A 16,157-nucleotide genomic window follows, 5' to 3' on the forward strand; every position below is an offset into this window, starting at 1 on the left:
AGAGAGAGAGAGAGTAGAGTACATATGACATAGACATCTATAACACATACCGGTGTTACCGTATTATACAGCTCCGGTCTTGAATATATAGTCTTAAAGGTTTGAAAGGGTCCACAGTTTATTGCTGACCATCTCTTCATGTTCCTCATCAGACAGAACAGATCAAATTCTATCCTCTTCTATGGCAAAGTGTACAACCCAGCTGCATAAAGTCAGCAGTGGCTATGATTATATCATGATATCTCTTTTGATGTTAGGTGATGGGTTGGGAAATCGGTCTGAGATGAGAATTGGATAGATAGTATGATACCTAAACCATACAGTAACATGTAGCTTTTATGATGATCTGGTATGATACATTTTTGGCTAGCAGCCTGCAAATTTGTCTTCATTTTATTATGCTTTCTCAGTGTTCTCAGTCAGCAGTGGCTATGATTATATCATGATATCTCTTTTGATGTTAGGTGATGGGTTGGGAAATCGGTCTGAGATGAGAATTGGAAAGATAGTATGATACCTAAACCATACAGTAACATGTAGCTTTTATGATGATCTGGTATGATACATTTTTGGCAGAGGTCAGATAGTATTTGAGGGAAGCATTCTCATAATTGCTTGTTCTTCTTGCCATGAAGTTGTCTTACATATGTTCATGTAGATCCATTGTCATCCAAGTCCTCAGTACTCATTGTGTTAGATGAGGAAACTGCAATTCAGTTTTGGTAAAAAAAACATTGTCTGGAAGTGAGGGTTATAAGATATTAGTATGTTAGGTTGTCTTACTTTAAGGTATAATTTATGAGCATTGCATGGGGTCGTTACACATTGATAGTCACACTAGGCACTAACATGTATATATGTAGAATTGCACAAGGTAATTTCATGCATGCATGCGTGTGTGTGTGGGTCAGTACAGTATATGTATTGGGGAACCAAAGTTTGTGTGAATGTGTATGAAATACATACATATAACCATTTTCAGAAGTTCTTAATAGTTTGTTAGTATTTTAGATTTATAGATCTGGAATTGCAGCTTTCTTTGAGGTTGTGAATTTTGATAATACTATAATTCCTCTGTACATTAGTAATAGTAATACTATTACTCATCTCATACAGAGGAAACTGCATTGTACCCTTACTTTTATAAGTTAGTAGAGAAGTAGCCCTCTTGGAAGGTATTTCCTTAAGTTTCAGACAGAAATGCTTTTGGCACAACTTAAAACATGTATCCACAAATCCTATCAAAATATCATGTGATTGTATACAACTGTTACAGCAAATTTATGATTTAGGCATGATTTGTATATCATTTGAAGAATGATGACAGTATAATTCTGGATGAAGGATTTTGGGTGAATCGCTTATGGAAATTGAGGATATGACAGAATGACAGCATCATTGGTTAATTTGCTTTTTCATGCTATTATAAAAATTGTGATGCAGGGGTGAAATATATTAATCAGATCTAGAGGGATATGAGGGATAATGAAGAAATTTTTGCATCACCCAGATGTAGAGCGAACTAATTGTGCAACAATGAAAGATTTTTCAATAAAGCCATAATTTGCCATTAGAAGTGATTTATTATCATTTTTTATTTGGTGTGAATCTTCCTATAAGCCTGTTCAACATGCAGTACTAGTGACGTGTTTGATTCCAGGTGTGAGGATGATGAAAAGATCGCTGCCACGCCCTCCAACACCGTTCATCGCTGACCATCCCTTCATCTTTCTCATCAGAGACAACCGCTCCAGCTCTGTCCTCTTCTTTGGCAAAATGCAAAAACCGCTTTGATGCTACACTTTGTGATTAATTTTGAAGCCATTCAGAAGTAATTCACAATTCCCATGATGTCCAAACTCAATCAAATCAAGTGCTTCAGTTTGAAATAAAGAATCAGTACCTTATTCATCACTTTTATTTATTGACTCGTTACTTTCTAAAAACTTGTAGAAACACTGATATGTTTGGTTGCAGGTATGGTGATGATGACTATGTCTCTGTCACGCCCTCCAACACCGTTCTTCGCTGACCATCCCTTCATCTTTCTCATCAGAGACAACCGCTCCAACTCTGTCCTCTTCCTCGGCAAAATGCAGAAGCCACTTTGATTTGACACATTAGATTGATTCTGAAAAATTCTGAAGGAATTTGCAACTTCTGTGATGCACAAACTGTATGAAATCAAATACATAATAAAGAATCAGAACCTTTTAAGTACTAGTTTTTGAGCAAAAACCTGTAGAAAAACACAGAATGATACATTTGGTTGCAGGGGTGATGATGATGATGAATATGGCGATGCCACGCCCTCCGATGTCGTTCATCGCTGACCATCCCTTCATCTTTCTGATCAGAGACAACCGCTCCAGCTCTGTCCTCTTCTTCGGCAAAGTGCAGAAGCCACTATGATATTGATGCAAGAGTTATGTCCAATGTTCTAATTAAGACTTATAACACCCAAAACCAAGTTAGATGTAGATGACGTTGCTTTAAAGAAGTACAGTCAAACTCATGCAAGTGACTCCCAGTGGCCAATGTGATCACTTTTTGGTCAGGCCATTTAAATAATTTTCCATTGACACAAGCATTAAGTGACCACAGTCTACAGTGACTACAGTGACCACCTGTACACATAGACAATTGTATTGCTTCCCAGGGTGGTCTTCTTGGTGAGGTTTGACATTGTAGGTCTGGAGTAGTTTTGAGTTTTTGTCAGGGAGAAGCTTAAAGCTTTAAGAACTGTACAGAAAAATGAAACATGGATACATTTGGTTTCAGGTGTATTTTATAATGCTTGGATGTTCGATGCCTGCACCTCCTACATGGTTCATCGTCAACCGTCCCTTCATGTTTTTCATCAGAGACAACCGCTCCAACTCTTTCCTCTTCTGTGGCAAATTGCAGAAGCCACTTTGATTTGCAGCAAGAATCAAAAGATCCAATCCATTCAATCTTCATCAAATCAACACAGAAGTCACAGACTTAAATTTGGAGCACGAATCAAGTTAGAGAAAATTGAGTATTTGAGATTGTCAACTTTTTATAATAATGCCTGATTTCAATCGCAATATATTTTAATTTGCAACGAATCATCAGTTCATCTTTGGGATACTTTAGGTTGCAACTAGAAAGGCCAATATTTGCTTTGGAGCAAATATAGCGATGGGTTCACCACATTTTACCACATGGCAGGGAAAGAATGAGAAACACAAGGGAAAACAATGCTTTACAATGATATAACTATAGTATGAAGTAACATACAACTAAGACTACAACAGTTGGATAGCTATTCCCTACATTATTGGTTAGGATTGCATAATGCAAACTGTTGATTTTCAAGATAAAAAGAAGCGTTCATAGCCCGCATTCCAATGCTGGAGCAGGAAAGCTTAAAATACCTACCAAAACACTTGAATACAGACATACTGTCAGTATGGCATGGCTCTGTGCAGGTGTAAATGAAGTTAAGCCAGTTAAATCCCAACAGCCAATCAGCAAGGAGAATAGAGGAAAGCTGCATGCCTATTGGTTGATGCCTTGCATGCCATTGTGATGACTCATGTCCAAATGTGGTAAACACTGCACACTTACACAGTAATACATTAGCTATTACACAGCCAAAAAACTCAAATAAAACCATTCTAAAAGCCTGTATCACAATAATTTAAAAAACGCCTAGGGGTATTTGCCCACTGTACCTCCATACCAAATTTTAGGACCTTAGGCCCTAAAATGAAGAAGCTGAATCCATTTAAAGATATGGCAGGAGGAGGAGAAGGAGGAGGAGAAGGAGAAGAAACATCAGAAAAAGCAATATGGTTTCACCACACCACTTCGTGGTGTGGTGAACCCATAAATATATTTCCCAAAGACAGTCAAGAACCGAAAACAGACACAGATATCTTTGGTTCCAGGTGTGATGATGAGAGCAAGAATGATGCCACGCCCTCCCATGAAGTTCATCGCCGACCATCCCTTCATCTTTCTCATCAGAGACAACCGCTCCAACTCTGTCCTCTTCTTCGGCAAAATGCAGAAGCCACTTTGATTTGCAGCAAGAATCAAAAGATCCAATCCATTCAATCTTCATCAAATCAACACAGAGGTCACAGACTTAAATTTGCAGCAAGAATCAAGAGAAAAAAATGAGTAGTTGAGATTGTCAACTTTTTATAATAATGCCTGATTTCAATCGCAATATATTTTAATTTGCAACGAATCATCAGTTCATCTTTCATCTTTGGGATACTTTAGTTTGCAAATATATTTCCCAAAGACAGTCAAGAACCGAAAACAGACAAAGATACCTTTGGTTCCAGGTTTGGTGCTTATTGGGAGAGCAAGAATGCCACGCCCTCCCATGAAGTTCTTCGCCGACCATCCCTTCATCTTTCTCATCAGAGACAACCGCTCCAACTCTGTCCTCTTCTTCGGCAAAATGCAGAAGCCACTTTGATTCAACACTTTCGATTGATTTGCAACGAATCATCAGTTCATCTTTGGGATAATTTAGTTTGCAAATGTGTGCATCTTTCCTTAAGACAGTCAAGAACCGAAAACAGACACAGATACATTTGGTTCCAGGTGTGAGGATGAAGATGAGAATGATGCCACGCCCTCCAGTACCGTTCTTGGTCGACCATCCCTTCATGTTTCTGATCAGGGACAACCGTTCCAGCTCTGTACTCTTCCTCGGACGTATGTCCAAACCCACAGAGGGGTGATGTCACTTGGAATCTTCTCTCACCTGGTTTTTGGTTTCTTGATTTCTGTAATCTGTAATTCCGTGCCTTCAGGTTACTTCTAAGTGTGCTATAGGAAAAAGAGTCTGAGTGTGTTAAGTTTTTAACCCTCCTCATGCCACTTCTGTCAATCCTAACGAATGTAGAAGGGTGAAGAGCAGGGGGAAGGTTAATTGTGAAATGTGAAAAATTGTCAGTTGCTGAAATTTATAATACTTAAGAGGAAGTGACAGTTGCTTGGAATTGTACTCAAGGAGGGGATCAAGTCCATAAGAAATGCATGGAGTCACTGTAATAGTTACGTAATTTACGTACCATATTTCCCTAATTTGAATGAAGAACACTACTGGGTAGTAGTAATAATTCCAGACAAAAATTAGTTAAATCTCTGAAGCATGGATTTTTTGCCATAATTGTATACTTGATATTAAAGATTTTGAATGTTAAGCAGTGATTTCATTGAGGAATATTCTTAATAGTATTAAAATTGACGCTTAAAGATTAATCTGTTGCTGCAATGTCAAGAATGTCATTTCAAGTTTAGTATTGTAATTATGATGTCTATCAAAGTATGTTAACTTTACTACAATGTATATGATAATGACAACCAAATGCAGTCTTGCTGTTTTGCAATCATGGTGTATGCTTTATTCTATTTAGAGGTACATGTATGATCATGAGGTGTGGTACATGAGTCTTAGAATTCTGGAATAAATCTTTGATGACAATCTTTGATTGGTTTGAATTTTTATTCCAATTTTCACCACTTCTTGTAATACAAGTAATATTACATCATTGACATGGGAGATTCTGAAGTTGGAATGCTTCTAGCTTTTTTGACCATAAAACTCTGTCTGTTGAGGGCTCTTGAAATACACCATAAATACAGTTTTATGACATTAAATTTACGTTGTATGTTTGTTACGAGTTTGATCTAGAGTAACACTACATCATGTACATGTAGTTACATGACTGTACAACCTGAGTTGGTAACCCTTTTCCTATAGTCCAGGATCTTTAACCTCCCCCTGCTAAGGGGGTACCCATAAGGAAGTAGTTTTTTTTTTGAAGTGCTCAAGAAGATTTAATGTAAACCTCCTAGGTTTGCTCAGTTTGAACCTTAGCTATAAATAGCTTTGTTTACGTGCTGCATTTCTAAGACAAGGACACACTTAACCTTTCCCCTGCCAAGGGTGTACCATGGGGACAAGCAAAGCTGGCACGTCAGCAGAATGTACTGCGCTTGTGCAAAACCCCCATTTTTCACGGTTTCCGTTGGATGTTTGGTCAACGTTGCCTCAGAATTTTGCCCGTTGCAGACAAAATTTTTTCTTACATAACATTTGGAAACTACAGTCGGGATGTTGACCTTATATGTGCAAGTATGACCTTAAATGAGGTGTTCTGCCAAAGTGCTATGTACAAAACATTACGGTTTTGCGCAGGTGCAGTACATTCTGCCGACGTGCTCAGCAGGGACATGTTTACTCGGCTGCACCGTACACAGAGTACCCCCCGTCGAAGCTGTGTTTCTCGTTGCCGACCAGAGCTGGGTAGAACACGCACAGTTTCAGGGACTCCTCCTTGGGCAGGGCGCGGTGCGGGTCGTTCTTGTTCATCATGAACGCCGTCCCGCCGGGCCGGAACGACGCCTCCTGCTTACCCTCCTCCCATTGGTACGTCATGTTGCCTTTGGGAAGTACAGTTAACAAAAGGTAAGGATCAAGTTGTAACTTATACATTATCTATGGCATGTTTCAGGGCTCCAAATCCTGCATATGACGGTTAGAGCAGGTAAAATTGGAACTGTACAGGTACAAAATGTATTTTTGATATTCACTGCATTGCTCCATTAACTCAGGGTTCATACATACATGTACCTGTAGGTATAGGCAGATTTTGATATTCAGCTGCATTGACAGTTATCACCTATTAACTGTTATATAAAAGAAATAATGGCAATGGTTTCTTTACAATTCTAAGCATGATCCACACTTCCTAAATTCTGACTGGTGCAGGTAAAATTTGGTGAAGACAATCTTTAATGTTACCTCCACCAGTGCCAAGTATTAAGTGTCTATCAAGTAAGTTCCTTACACAATATACTGTACATTTATACACTATACATTTATCCTGGTTCACCTTAAACAATTGATTTAATTGACCACAAAGTAAATATATTGCAGTAAAATGTCCAAAGGAAAACCATGTCAATCATTATGAGCCCCTATAGTAGCCATTTGATTTCCATGTACGTACCGTTTATGTAGTAGGCAGTCTCCTTGTGGTTCTTGTACCACATAGGGACCCCGTTCACTGTCTCAGGGCGGGTGAAGACAGAGGTCAAGGTCACCGAGACTCCAAACTTGTCATCCCTCAGCAGGAACCTTCCAGGACAAAATAGAAAGAACTTCTAAATACAAAATGTACATTATGTATCTGCACTCTCATGCACAAGAGATAGAATTAGAAACCGACAAACTCAATCAAGAGGCACCCAACATGCCACGCTGCCATTAATATATATACTGACAGGAGCTACTTATGGGAGGGGGAAGGTCATGGGTCATAGCTTCTACCCAAATGCTCTTGGTTACCACATTAACCATCTTCCTGCTGCCTAACCCTGTAACCAAAAAATATTAGATTTGGTACCTTAGCGGGTTGAAGTTAAAGATGATTGACATAATATATTTATAATGACTGTAAAAGCAATTAGCTTCGGGCATGATTTTGCAAATAAAGTCTTTAATAATCAGACTTTTAACAACCTTCTGCTGAAGCCGCTGCCCCAGTCCACGTCCCGGTCAGTTCCGATCACCTCCGAGAGTGGTTTGACGACAACGCGGTCCTCAGAGGGGGAGTCATCTTCACTGAACACGCAGAAAAGCCGCATGGCTTCTGAAGCTGTAATCTGGAAAAAAAAGGGTTGTTACAGTTACTGTAGCAAATTAACAAATATTTCTTCTTATTTCTGTCTTCCATACTGATTTGGTGTCTGTAGTTTTGTTTTATGTATGTCGAAACAAGAAGTTTCGTATTTGTAAACAGATTAAGGGCTTTGACTTAAATCTGAATCCTCTTTTACCATAATTCGAGCAGACCACGCTTATAAATTCAATCTTTAAATCCAAGCATAGTATCTTTGACTGCAACGTGTAAAATCATGTCACCATATACGATACGGTATCTTTGCTAGCACAAGTAGTTACTAATAGATGTGCAAACTTGTAAGGTTAGGTGTGACAGGTCATTCAATGTATACAGCCTGCTACCAACCTGGTGTGTTATTTGCTATATATATACTGTACAGATACAGATGTGTAGAGAAGAAAAAAAAACATGTCACCGTCACAACTACCTACCTTGCACTTGACAGCAGAAGAAAACCCCATGAAGAAATCTGAGGGGACGGAGATTTCCTTCCCGTTGGCGAGGACACACTTCCCGCTGCCCGCCATGCAGTAGTACATGTGGTTACTGGTGCATCCTGGTCCTCCGCACTCCAGCACGTCGTTACCATCGCTGCCCAGCACGACCTCGTACGCGGAGTAGCCCATACCGTCTCCGGGGGCGACGATCTCCTTCCCCTTCACGGTGGGGATCTGCGGGACGGGGTTCAGGGGTTCTTCTGCGGTGTGGCGGACAATCATGGCGATGGTTTGCTGGGCTGTACTCACAGGAACTGATGAACGATAGCACAAAGCTGGCTTTAATTGTTCAACTATTTCCAATGGGTCTAAAAATTCATAAAATAGTGTTGGCACTTGTGTCTTAATGATTTTGTAACTATTTTTACAAATCCTTTTCACCTCAAAGGCTTGAAATATTCTTTTGGGCTTGTCTGTCTGTCTGTATGTGTTGTGTTTCTGACTGCATAAGAGCTAAAAAACTGGAGATGTACACCAAAAGGTGCCATGGCCAGGAGGTTGTGGGTACTAGTTGGGTTTATAATAGAAGTCATATGATTCTCATATGGCTAGAATCATATGGCTGATTTAATATGAATATGGGACTAAGCGTGGGAAGGACCTAGAAATGGAGAAACAATGCCAGGCAAAGTCGAACATTACACCCCCCCCCCAAAAAAAAACACACTTGACAGACAGAACATGCAGGCGTACACTGTGTTATACAAACATGCCGGCGCCAAACATCTGCTTGGAGATTACCCAAATAAGGTGAAGTCAGCACCGCCCTCAAAAAAGGGTGCTTTTAGCAATAAGACAAGATAAAGGGGAAACTCCTTCTACTTTCACAGCTTCGAATGTGATCTATGCATTTCATATGCGTCTCATATGAATGAATATGTGATGCAACGTGAACCCAATGACATGATTGAACCGGCTCTTTCGTCTTTGTCAAAAAATTTCACGCGATCACGCCGCCCCACGGCCTCAAGTATTACTTTGCGAGGAAGAACTAGATTGGGCCAGTTGGGGCCGGGTGCAAATCTTACCTATGCCACCGAAGTTGTTGACCACGGGCTGTAAACCTGAGGAATTGTGAGGAATGACAAGAATTAAGGGCACAGCCACGTGTTAGAGCGGTCTCCAGGTCTGCTGTCACTCACTATGGTCACGTCTGCATGGGGCTGACCTTTAGCCTAGTTAAAGTAGTTTGGTCCTTAAGAGATAAAACGGCTCTATAATCAGGCTGAGGAGCGAGAAAAACATACCTGATGATAGTCGTTTTGGGAAATACTGTGATCATTTATGTCTATTGATCAAAACAGTTCCAAACAGGGCATTGAAATAAAGTTAAGAACCCCCTACCTTCCCAATGGGCCGGTCCATATTAAGGTTGGACCGCCCCACTCTCATGGGGTCTCTCATGAATCTCTGGTGTAACGTTATACTGACAGTATATGCTCGTGGACTCTATCATCATGATCATTGCAAACATGAAACAAGAGTTCCGCGATCTCATACCTTCGCCAAGTGATGTTAACCCTTGCGGTTGACGAATTATACAATTTAATCATCGATTTTGTAAATAAGAGCCTCATTTGCGTGGATTATATCAGTTGATCATATTCGATCTCCACCCAATGACAGCCTTATTTTAACAAAAAGGCTATTATATCACTTCCTCATCAATTATGCAAATGAGGTCATGATTGTAATAAATTATGTTTATTGATGTTCAGCTTCACTTAACTTCCAAATGTGGCAGGTATGAAATTCTCAACAGTTATAACCATGAAATTATAAAAATTTGCCATTAATTATGCGAATTAGGTCCTCATTTACATAATCTATATCCTCAGATGTTTTATCTTGTTCTCAAGTACTAGTAACTAGATGTCACAAGTGTTTCATAGTTCTATTATCGAACAAAGCAGATTTATAGAATTTCCTCATTAATTATGCAAATTAGCCCCTGATTTGCATAATTGTAATCTGATTATGTCAAGCATCACTTCAACTACCTACATACTAAAGATCATGACAATCCGTCAACCGGTTCTTGAGTTATCATCCTTCAAAATTTTTTCAACAAATGCTCCTGCAGTTCCAGGACAAGCCGCTAGGGGACCCAAACTCATGTCACTTCTTCCCTACTCCAAGAACTATCTACCAACCAAAATTCGTGACCCTAGCATGTCCAAATCACGAGATATCAAAACCGGAAGTTCTGCTGCAGTACCTAGGAAAGCCGCCAGGGGGCCCAAAATCTAATCATTTCTAGGTCTCATGAAGACCTACATACCTACCAAGTTTCATTTCAATCCATTCACTGCTTCTTGAGTTATCTTGCTAAACCACAAACACACACACAAACACACACACAGACAAACGCTACTGAAAACATAACCTTCTTGGCGAAGGTAATAATGGCCAGATTTGCAAATTTACATCTAACGTGCTCTTTACCTCAGAAAACTCACTCTAGATTTTGAGGATTTTTTTTGTCCAAATAGGGGCAAAGAAAAATCCCTGGGACTAATAGACCCAAGATTTTAAAGATTTCTTTGATTCTTTCAAGGGCCCTGATGTCCCTGTTCCCATAAGGATAATAATGTCCGGAACGAAGCGAATGAATTGGCGACCGGCTTGACAATCGGCTTTGATAGGGTGATTGCAACTTTACCCCAGTGGGAACGCCCCCTATCGACTTGAGAGATCTTGAGATGATGCCGGTCAGCAACGCCAACGATCTAGTCTCCCACCAGACTCCTTTGCAGGCTGAATAAATAGTAGAAATCGGCTGAGGGGGACATCATTTACCAGAGGAATTGTCCGGCCATAGAGGGTCCAGCTTGCCTCTGGTAAATGATGTCCCTCTCAGCCGATTTCTACTATTTATATTCAGCCTGCAAAGGAGTCTGGTGGAGACTACCAACGACCTGCCTCGCTAGGTAGATCGTAGCCAATGGTAGCTGAGCTGGATCGAGCCGGTCCGAGCCGGATGTAATTCATCTTCTACTTTATACATTGTTAATTTTAGCAGACTAGTAAAATGAGATGATCCATTCAAATAATTGATGTGATTATTTGCAGTTTAATACCTAGATTGTGTGATAGCAGTTACATCGGACAACCTAAAGCAAAATGCAATTCGTCTATACGAAATGGGATAGGAGAATTAAGGTTAAAGCTTATAAAAGTTTCTTTGAGGCTTCTTTGAAACATTTATTCATCATGTACCAATTCTATTACTATTAAATCGTGGCGTCTCCGCAAACTCATTATTTCACGGAGGGTTGAGATTGAAAAATCTTGGCATATCTGCTTGAACTTAAAGTGCATGGACATGGTCGAATCGTGGAGGTAGAAAAACTTTTAACTCCATCCATGGTTAAATCATGGAGGTAGAAAACCCCCTCCATGGTTAAATCTAAACCAAACCAGTTTAGGGCAGTTTCGTCCAGCAGGATTTCCAAGGTTGTATTCATTTCTTCAACGTCAATTGATTCCACAGATCACCAGAGCTTTTAGGATGAGATTTCAATTTTTTATCCGCTTGAACTTGAACCGTGAACAGTGTAACGTTAGACTCTAATATAGTTGAAACTATCAATCCAGTTTAGGGCTGTTTCATTCAGACTGGATTTTAGATAGGTTACCATATATTAGGTCAATTCATTCTACGTACTATACCAGTGCTTTTATTATGTTACCTTTGTATTCTTCAAATTTTGATATTTGTCGCGGTATTTTACATCGAATCTTGTGATTTTATATGTTTATTTTAGACATTTTTAGCTATGTCCCCTACTTTCCTACATGGTCCGTCCCTACCAGCCCGCTCTGTCCACTTCCCGGTTCAATGACCTCTACGGGTGACGTAACGCCAATATTGACCAATAGCAAGCCGAGTTGGCTCATTTGCATACCATCCAGAACGAACCGGGTGGGGGCAGAATTTCCCCGACTGAATCAGTCGCCATGTTGGTCCCATAAAGTCACATATATTTGTGCAACTTTTTAATTTTCCCGATTTTCGGGGCATCGTAGGCAATACATGTAGGCAAGGCTTCGCGTTCAATGCGGAGTCTACTACATGAGCCACTATTAGGACTCTCCTTTTTGGAGAATGAAGGGAGTTTGGTGGATTTTCGAGGGTAAGTTTGCTCCCCTATTTCCTCTTAGTGTGTCTGTCCTCTTTTTAGATCCTTGTTGTTTGTTGACATCTTCACTTCTGCTTTCTTTAATGGGGGTTCACCAGGGTTTTTCGTACGTCTTGTTTGCGGAGGAACTTCTTATCATGTAGTGTGATGTTAGCTTTCGGATTTTTTGTGTGTTTTCTTTGACAACAACGTAGACTTTGGCGTTTGCGTTTTAGTTACTTTCCTTATGTTTGCGTTCAGGTCTTGGCATATCCAAAAAAATTGCCCTCGAAACGTCACTTTGTTGTAATGACTCTGACATAGATCTTGTTTACCAACATTGATGAATCAGAAGACAATACTAAAAGGAATCAAAAAGAATGCCAGACAACGAGGAAGCACCGTAGATAGCATGATTTATATGGAAGTGTCATTGGGGGTAACTATGACGTCACTGGCACCAAATATAATAAACTGGACAAAAAATATGGTAGAAAATGATTTCCAGTTTCTGTAACACATATGATAAAAGTCGCCAACAAAAGAATACAATAGTTATTTGCTAAGATATCACGGGGGTGTGATAGCTTGGTACTGTATTAATATTCTTTTAAAGCCCATATCAAAACCTTGATCAATATTGTTTGAAGCATTTGAATATAAATTACAAATATATCCACATATGCAACACATTGCTCTGTATGTATGTATGCAAATGACTGCTGAAATAATTGATTTAATTATTTGCAGTTATCTGGCTGGATTATGTGATAGCAGTTGATAATGTAATTTGTTGCATACAGTAAACCTGCTTCAGTTAAACTATTTGATGTTACACTACATCTAAGCCAAGTTTTTTGTTTACAGACTGAATTGCATTGCAACAGTGTTGTGAGTCCTAAAGAAAAAAAAAGTAAAAAAAAAAAGAACGAACATGCCGATCCAAGCGCCGCAGTGGACAGACTTCCTGTCCTGTCCGATCTGCTACAACGAGTTTAACGAGAACCAGCGCAAGCCCATCAGCCTCGGCTGCGGCCACACCGTGTGCCAGACATGTCTGGGACAGTTCCACAGTAAGCAGTGTCCCTTCGACCAGACCGCGATCACCGTAGATACGGACGTCCTGCCCGTCAACTACGCCATCCTGCAGCTGGTCAACGGTGACGTGCAGAAGTCGGAGAACGGCGGTTTGGAAGGAGTCAGCGAGTTTACGGAGTACTACCAGGATGCCATGGAGTGTATAGAGGAGCTGGCCTTGTACCTGAAGCCATTCAGTGGCGGTATGGAACAGCATTTCATAAACTTTTGCAACTTGTTAAATATAGCTATGGCCATATTGGTGGGTTAAGCAGATCCAAAATGGCAGCTGGTCAGAATGCTACACAATGAATTTAGGAAAAAGATCATTATGATAGCATAGTTCAAACATCTACATTGTAAGTTGCATGATTTATATTTCCAGCAGCATTCTGTATGTACAATCATGAAGCATTATTATTTGCATAGTAACTGGTCAGTGTTCGAAATACCCGTCTGCAGTCTGCAATTTGCAGATAGATTTTCAAGATTGCAGAAGAAAAAATCTTACAATCTGCAATTTTGCAGAAGGAAAAAATAGGCTCTGGATTCAATAGTTTTCAATTAGCAAAGCAGTGGCGCTGTGAATAGATCGAAAACCTGCGCCGCACGAACCTGCCGGCCCGTAGACTTGTCCTTTATGCTTTCTAGATGACTATCGGTACCAAAATACGGGAAAATATTGTTGCAAAATGAGAGAGACGGAGACTAAGGTAAACTTCTTTTATTTGAAGGCTGGATTTTCATTTTCCTGGCAGGCTTCTTTGTATGTAGTGATCATCAGTTAGTCAGTAACAACAAATATGGATTTTTGTTCCGGTCAAAAAAACCGGTTCACCGACGTTTCGGTTTTTTTTGGACCGGACCGATACAATTTTACTGTCTGAACATATTTAAAAGAGTGATATTTTGAAGAATTTCAGTAATGCTACAGATTTACAAAGCTATACCGTTATATATATATGATGTAAAAATAGGCATTATTGGTTTCAGAAGGTTGTAATATGGGGGCTTGTGTATTTGCAGAAAGTATTTCCAAATTGCAGGACGAAATTTTGACTCTTCTGCAATATTGCAGAGCACTGAAAAAAAGTATTTCGACCACTGCTGGTACTGTAGCTGTGGTGTTGCATTACATTATGTAGCAATTGCAGGACAGAGTTGGAGGGGCTGGTCACCAATTATGTGAATATGTTTGGGTAAGAATAACCAGAGCAGTAGTTTATGTTTCTTAGGTTATACCTGTGAAAATAAACATTATACAGTTGCTTTGCAGAAGTTATCTTATTACTTTGTCATGTCTTCATTAAATATGGAAATCATTCCTTAAACTAAACTTTTCTGGATATTTTTCAGGAGGAGCAGGCAACAACAGCCCCCTGAGCCGCCCCATGCAGCGTAAGCTGGTCACGCTGGTGAACTGTCAGCTGGTGGAGGACGAGGGCCGCGCCCGTGCGATGAGAGCGGCGCGATCTCTGGGGGAGCGGACGGTGACGGAGCTGATTCTGCAGCACCAGAACCCGCAGCAGCTGTCTCAGAACCTGTGGGCGGCCGTCAGGGCCAGGGGCTGCCAGTTCCTCGGGCCAGGTATGTGTCTTTCTTGTTAACTTACTTCCTCTTTCAAGTCTTTGGGAGACACAAGGCCGTGACTTCTGGACCCATCCTGCGTCATTGTCTGAGCGGGTTGCCATGGACACCAGTTCAAACAAAGCTGTTAAAATAAACACTGTTCTCTTCCACATGGTTTCAGGTCTTCCTCTTCTTCTTTTCCCATGATCTGGTGACTTCATGTATTTTTAGACAGCCATGATTTAGTCCTTGTCCAAGATATTGCAACCATCTGCTGGTAAAAGTGGTGTTAAAGTTGAAGCGGTCCTCTAGTTCCACATCCAGTTTTGTATGTGTCTACTCCATGGTGAAAATTTTATTACTTCATTTCAGGAAATCATACATGTACATTAGGTATCATCTTGAATTGATTTCATTTCAAAAGATCAGATTGGTTGAATTCAGCTCATCTGTGATTATGTCTATTGCAGATTTTTTGGAGTCCTAGCCTTTCAAACTCTGTAAATCGCATAAATCTTGTAGAAGAACCCTCCAGCTTGTCCTGCCAGCTTGCTACATAATTTATTCCAACACAAATTATGATGACCAGCCTCGGGAGGTCTATCCTACCAAAAACAGTATGCATTGCTTTTGTGAAGGTGAACAAAATTACTAACTGCTGTGTCTCCCTTCTGTAGCCATGCAGGAAGAAACTCTGAAGCTGATCTTGCTGGCTCTGGAAGATGGCTCAGCCTTGTCCAGGAAGGTGCTGGTGATGTTTGTGGTGCAGAGACTGGAGAAACAGTTCTCCCAAGCCTCCAAGACGAGCATCGGCCACGTGGTCCAACTCCTGTACAGGGCCTCCTGCTTCAAAGTGTACAAGAGAGACGGAGACTCTTCACTCATGGAACTCAAGGAAGAGGTATTCAACTAAGACTTTTTACATCTTCTTCTGGTTTAGTATCATGGTTTGCATATTGCAGAATATGTAAATTATTTATCTACATCTAATACTAGCTCAGAAAAGGACAAGAACTAGTCATGCTCTACCATAGTTACCAATCAAGGATTGAGATGTTCTATCGTAGAATGGAACTTACTACCAGCAAATACAGAGATGGAATCATCACTAGATAGCTTTAAACAATGCATAAAAATTTAGGTGTAACAAATTGCAGGGGTCTCCCCAGGAATTTTTAGGGGAGTGGTGCTGGAAATTTTTTGGAGGGCACGTA

At 40.3% G+C, this 16,157-nt stretch overlaps 3 protein-coding genes across 11 annotated transcripts in view; 2 read left to right on the forward strand and 1 right to left on the reverse strand.

Moving 5' to 3' along the window:
• The window catches only part of LOC109482465 (leukocyte elastase inhibitor-like), a 17,472-nt gene extending 11,804 nt beyond the window's left edge, over positions 1-5,668 (forward strand). For 2 of the 6 annotated variants that reach the window (XM_019785178.1, XM_019785186.1), the window contains one exon: positions 4,588-5,668. In XM_019785178.1, coding sequence (XP_019640737.1) covers positions 4,588-4,727 — 140 coding nt within the window. In that variant the 3' untranslated portion in view covers positions 4,728-5,668. Of the gene's footprint in view, positions 1-1,660; positions 1,921-1,977; positions 2,215-3,917 lie in introns of those variants that run through there. The other 4 variants (XM_019785179.1, XM_019785183.1, XM_019785184.1 and 1 more) reach the window with 4 other exon arrangements.
• Positions 5,669-5,802: 134 nt separating this feature from the next.
• Positions 5,803-9,327, reverse strand: LOC109482482. 2 transcript variants are annotated; one of them, XM_019785206.1, is made up of 5 exons: positions 9,205-9,327; positions 8,111-8,430; positions 7,517-7,659; positions 7,005-7,132; positions 5,803-6,435 (listed from the first exon to the last, which is right to left on the reverse strand). In XM_019785206.1, the coding sequence occupies exons 2-5, from the start codon at positions 8,396-8,398 to the stop codon at positions 6,230-6,232; spliced, it is 765 nt and encodes a 254-aa protein (XP_019640765.1). In that variant the 5' UTR covers positions 8,399-8,430; positions 9,205-9,327; the 3' UTR covers positions 5,803-6,229. The 2 variants fall into 2 exon arrangements, with proteins under 2 accessions (XP_019640765.1, XP_019640766.1); XM_019785207.1 differs by having other exon boundaries at positions 8,111-8,436.
• A 2,760-nt stretch (positions 9,328-12,087) lies between these two features.
• The window catches only part of LOC109482448 (roquin-1-like), an 18,592-nt gene continuing 14,522 nt past the window's right edge, over positions 12,088-16,157 (forward strand). For all 3 annotated transcript variants that reach the window (XM_019785152.1, XM_019785153.1, XM_019785154.1), the window contains exons 1-3: positions 12,088-12,312; positions 13,165-13,577; positions 14,731-14,961. In XM_019785152.1, coding sequence (XP_019640711.1) covers positions 13,232-13,577; positions 14,731-14,961 — 577 coding nt within the window. In that variant the 5' untranslated portion in view covers positions 12,088-12,312; positions 13,165-13,231. The remainder of the gene's footprint in view (positions 12,313-13,164; positions 13,578-14,730; positions 14,962-16,157) is intronic.

Source organism: Branchiostoma belcheri, unplaced genomic scaffold (genome assembly GCF_001625305.1).
Source record: "Branchiostoma belcheri isolate BF01 breed outbred unplaced genomic scaffold, Haploidv18h27 scaffold6, whole genome shotgun sequence".
NCBI lineage: Eukaryota > Metazoa > Chordata > Leptocardii > Amphioxiformes > Branchiostomatidae > Branchiostoma > Branchiostoma belcheri.

What these genes read in the sequence shown, in the direction of transcription:
- LOC109482482 (XM_019785206.1), bottom strand. Translation starts at nt 8,398, where the DNA reads ATGATTGTCCGCCACACCGCAGAAGAACCCCTGAACCCCGTCCCGCAG. An exon ending in CTTCTGCTGTCAAGTGCAAG is followed by an intron (nt 7,660 to 8,110) that starts GTAGGTAGTTGT and finishes TTTTTTTTCCAG; the next exon opens with ATTACAGCTTCAGAAGCCAT. An exon ending in GGCAGCGGCTTCAGCAGAAG is followed by an intron (nt 7,133 to 7,516) that starts GTTGTTAAAAGT and finishes TTGTCCTGGAAG; the next exon opens with GTTCCTGCTGAGGGATGACA.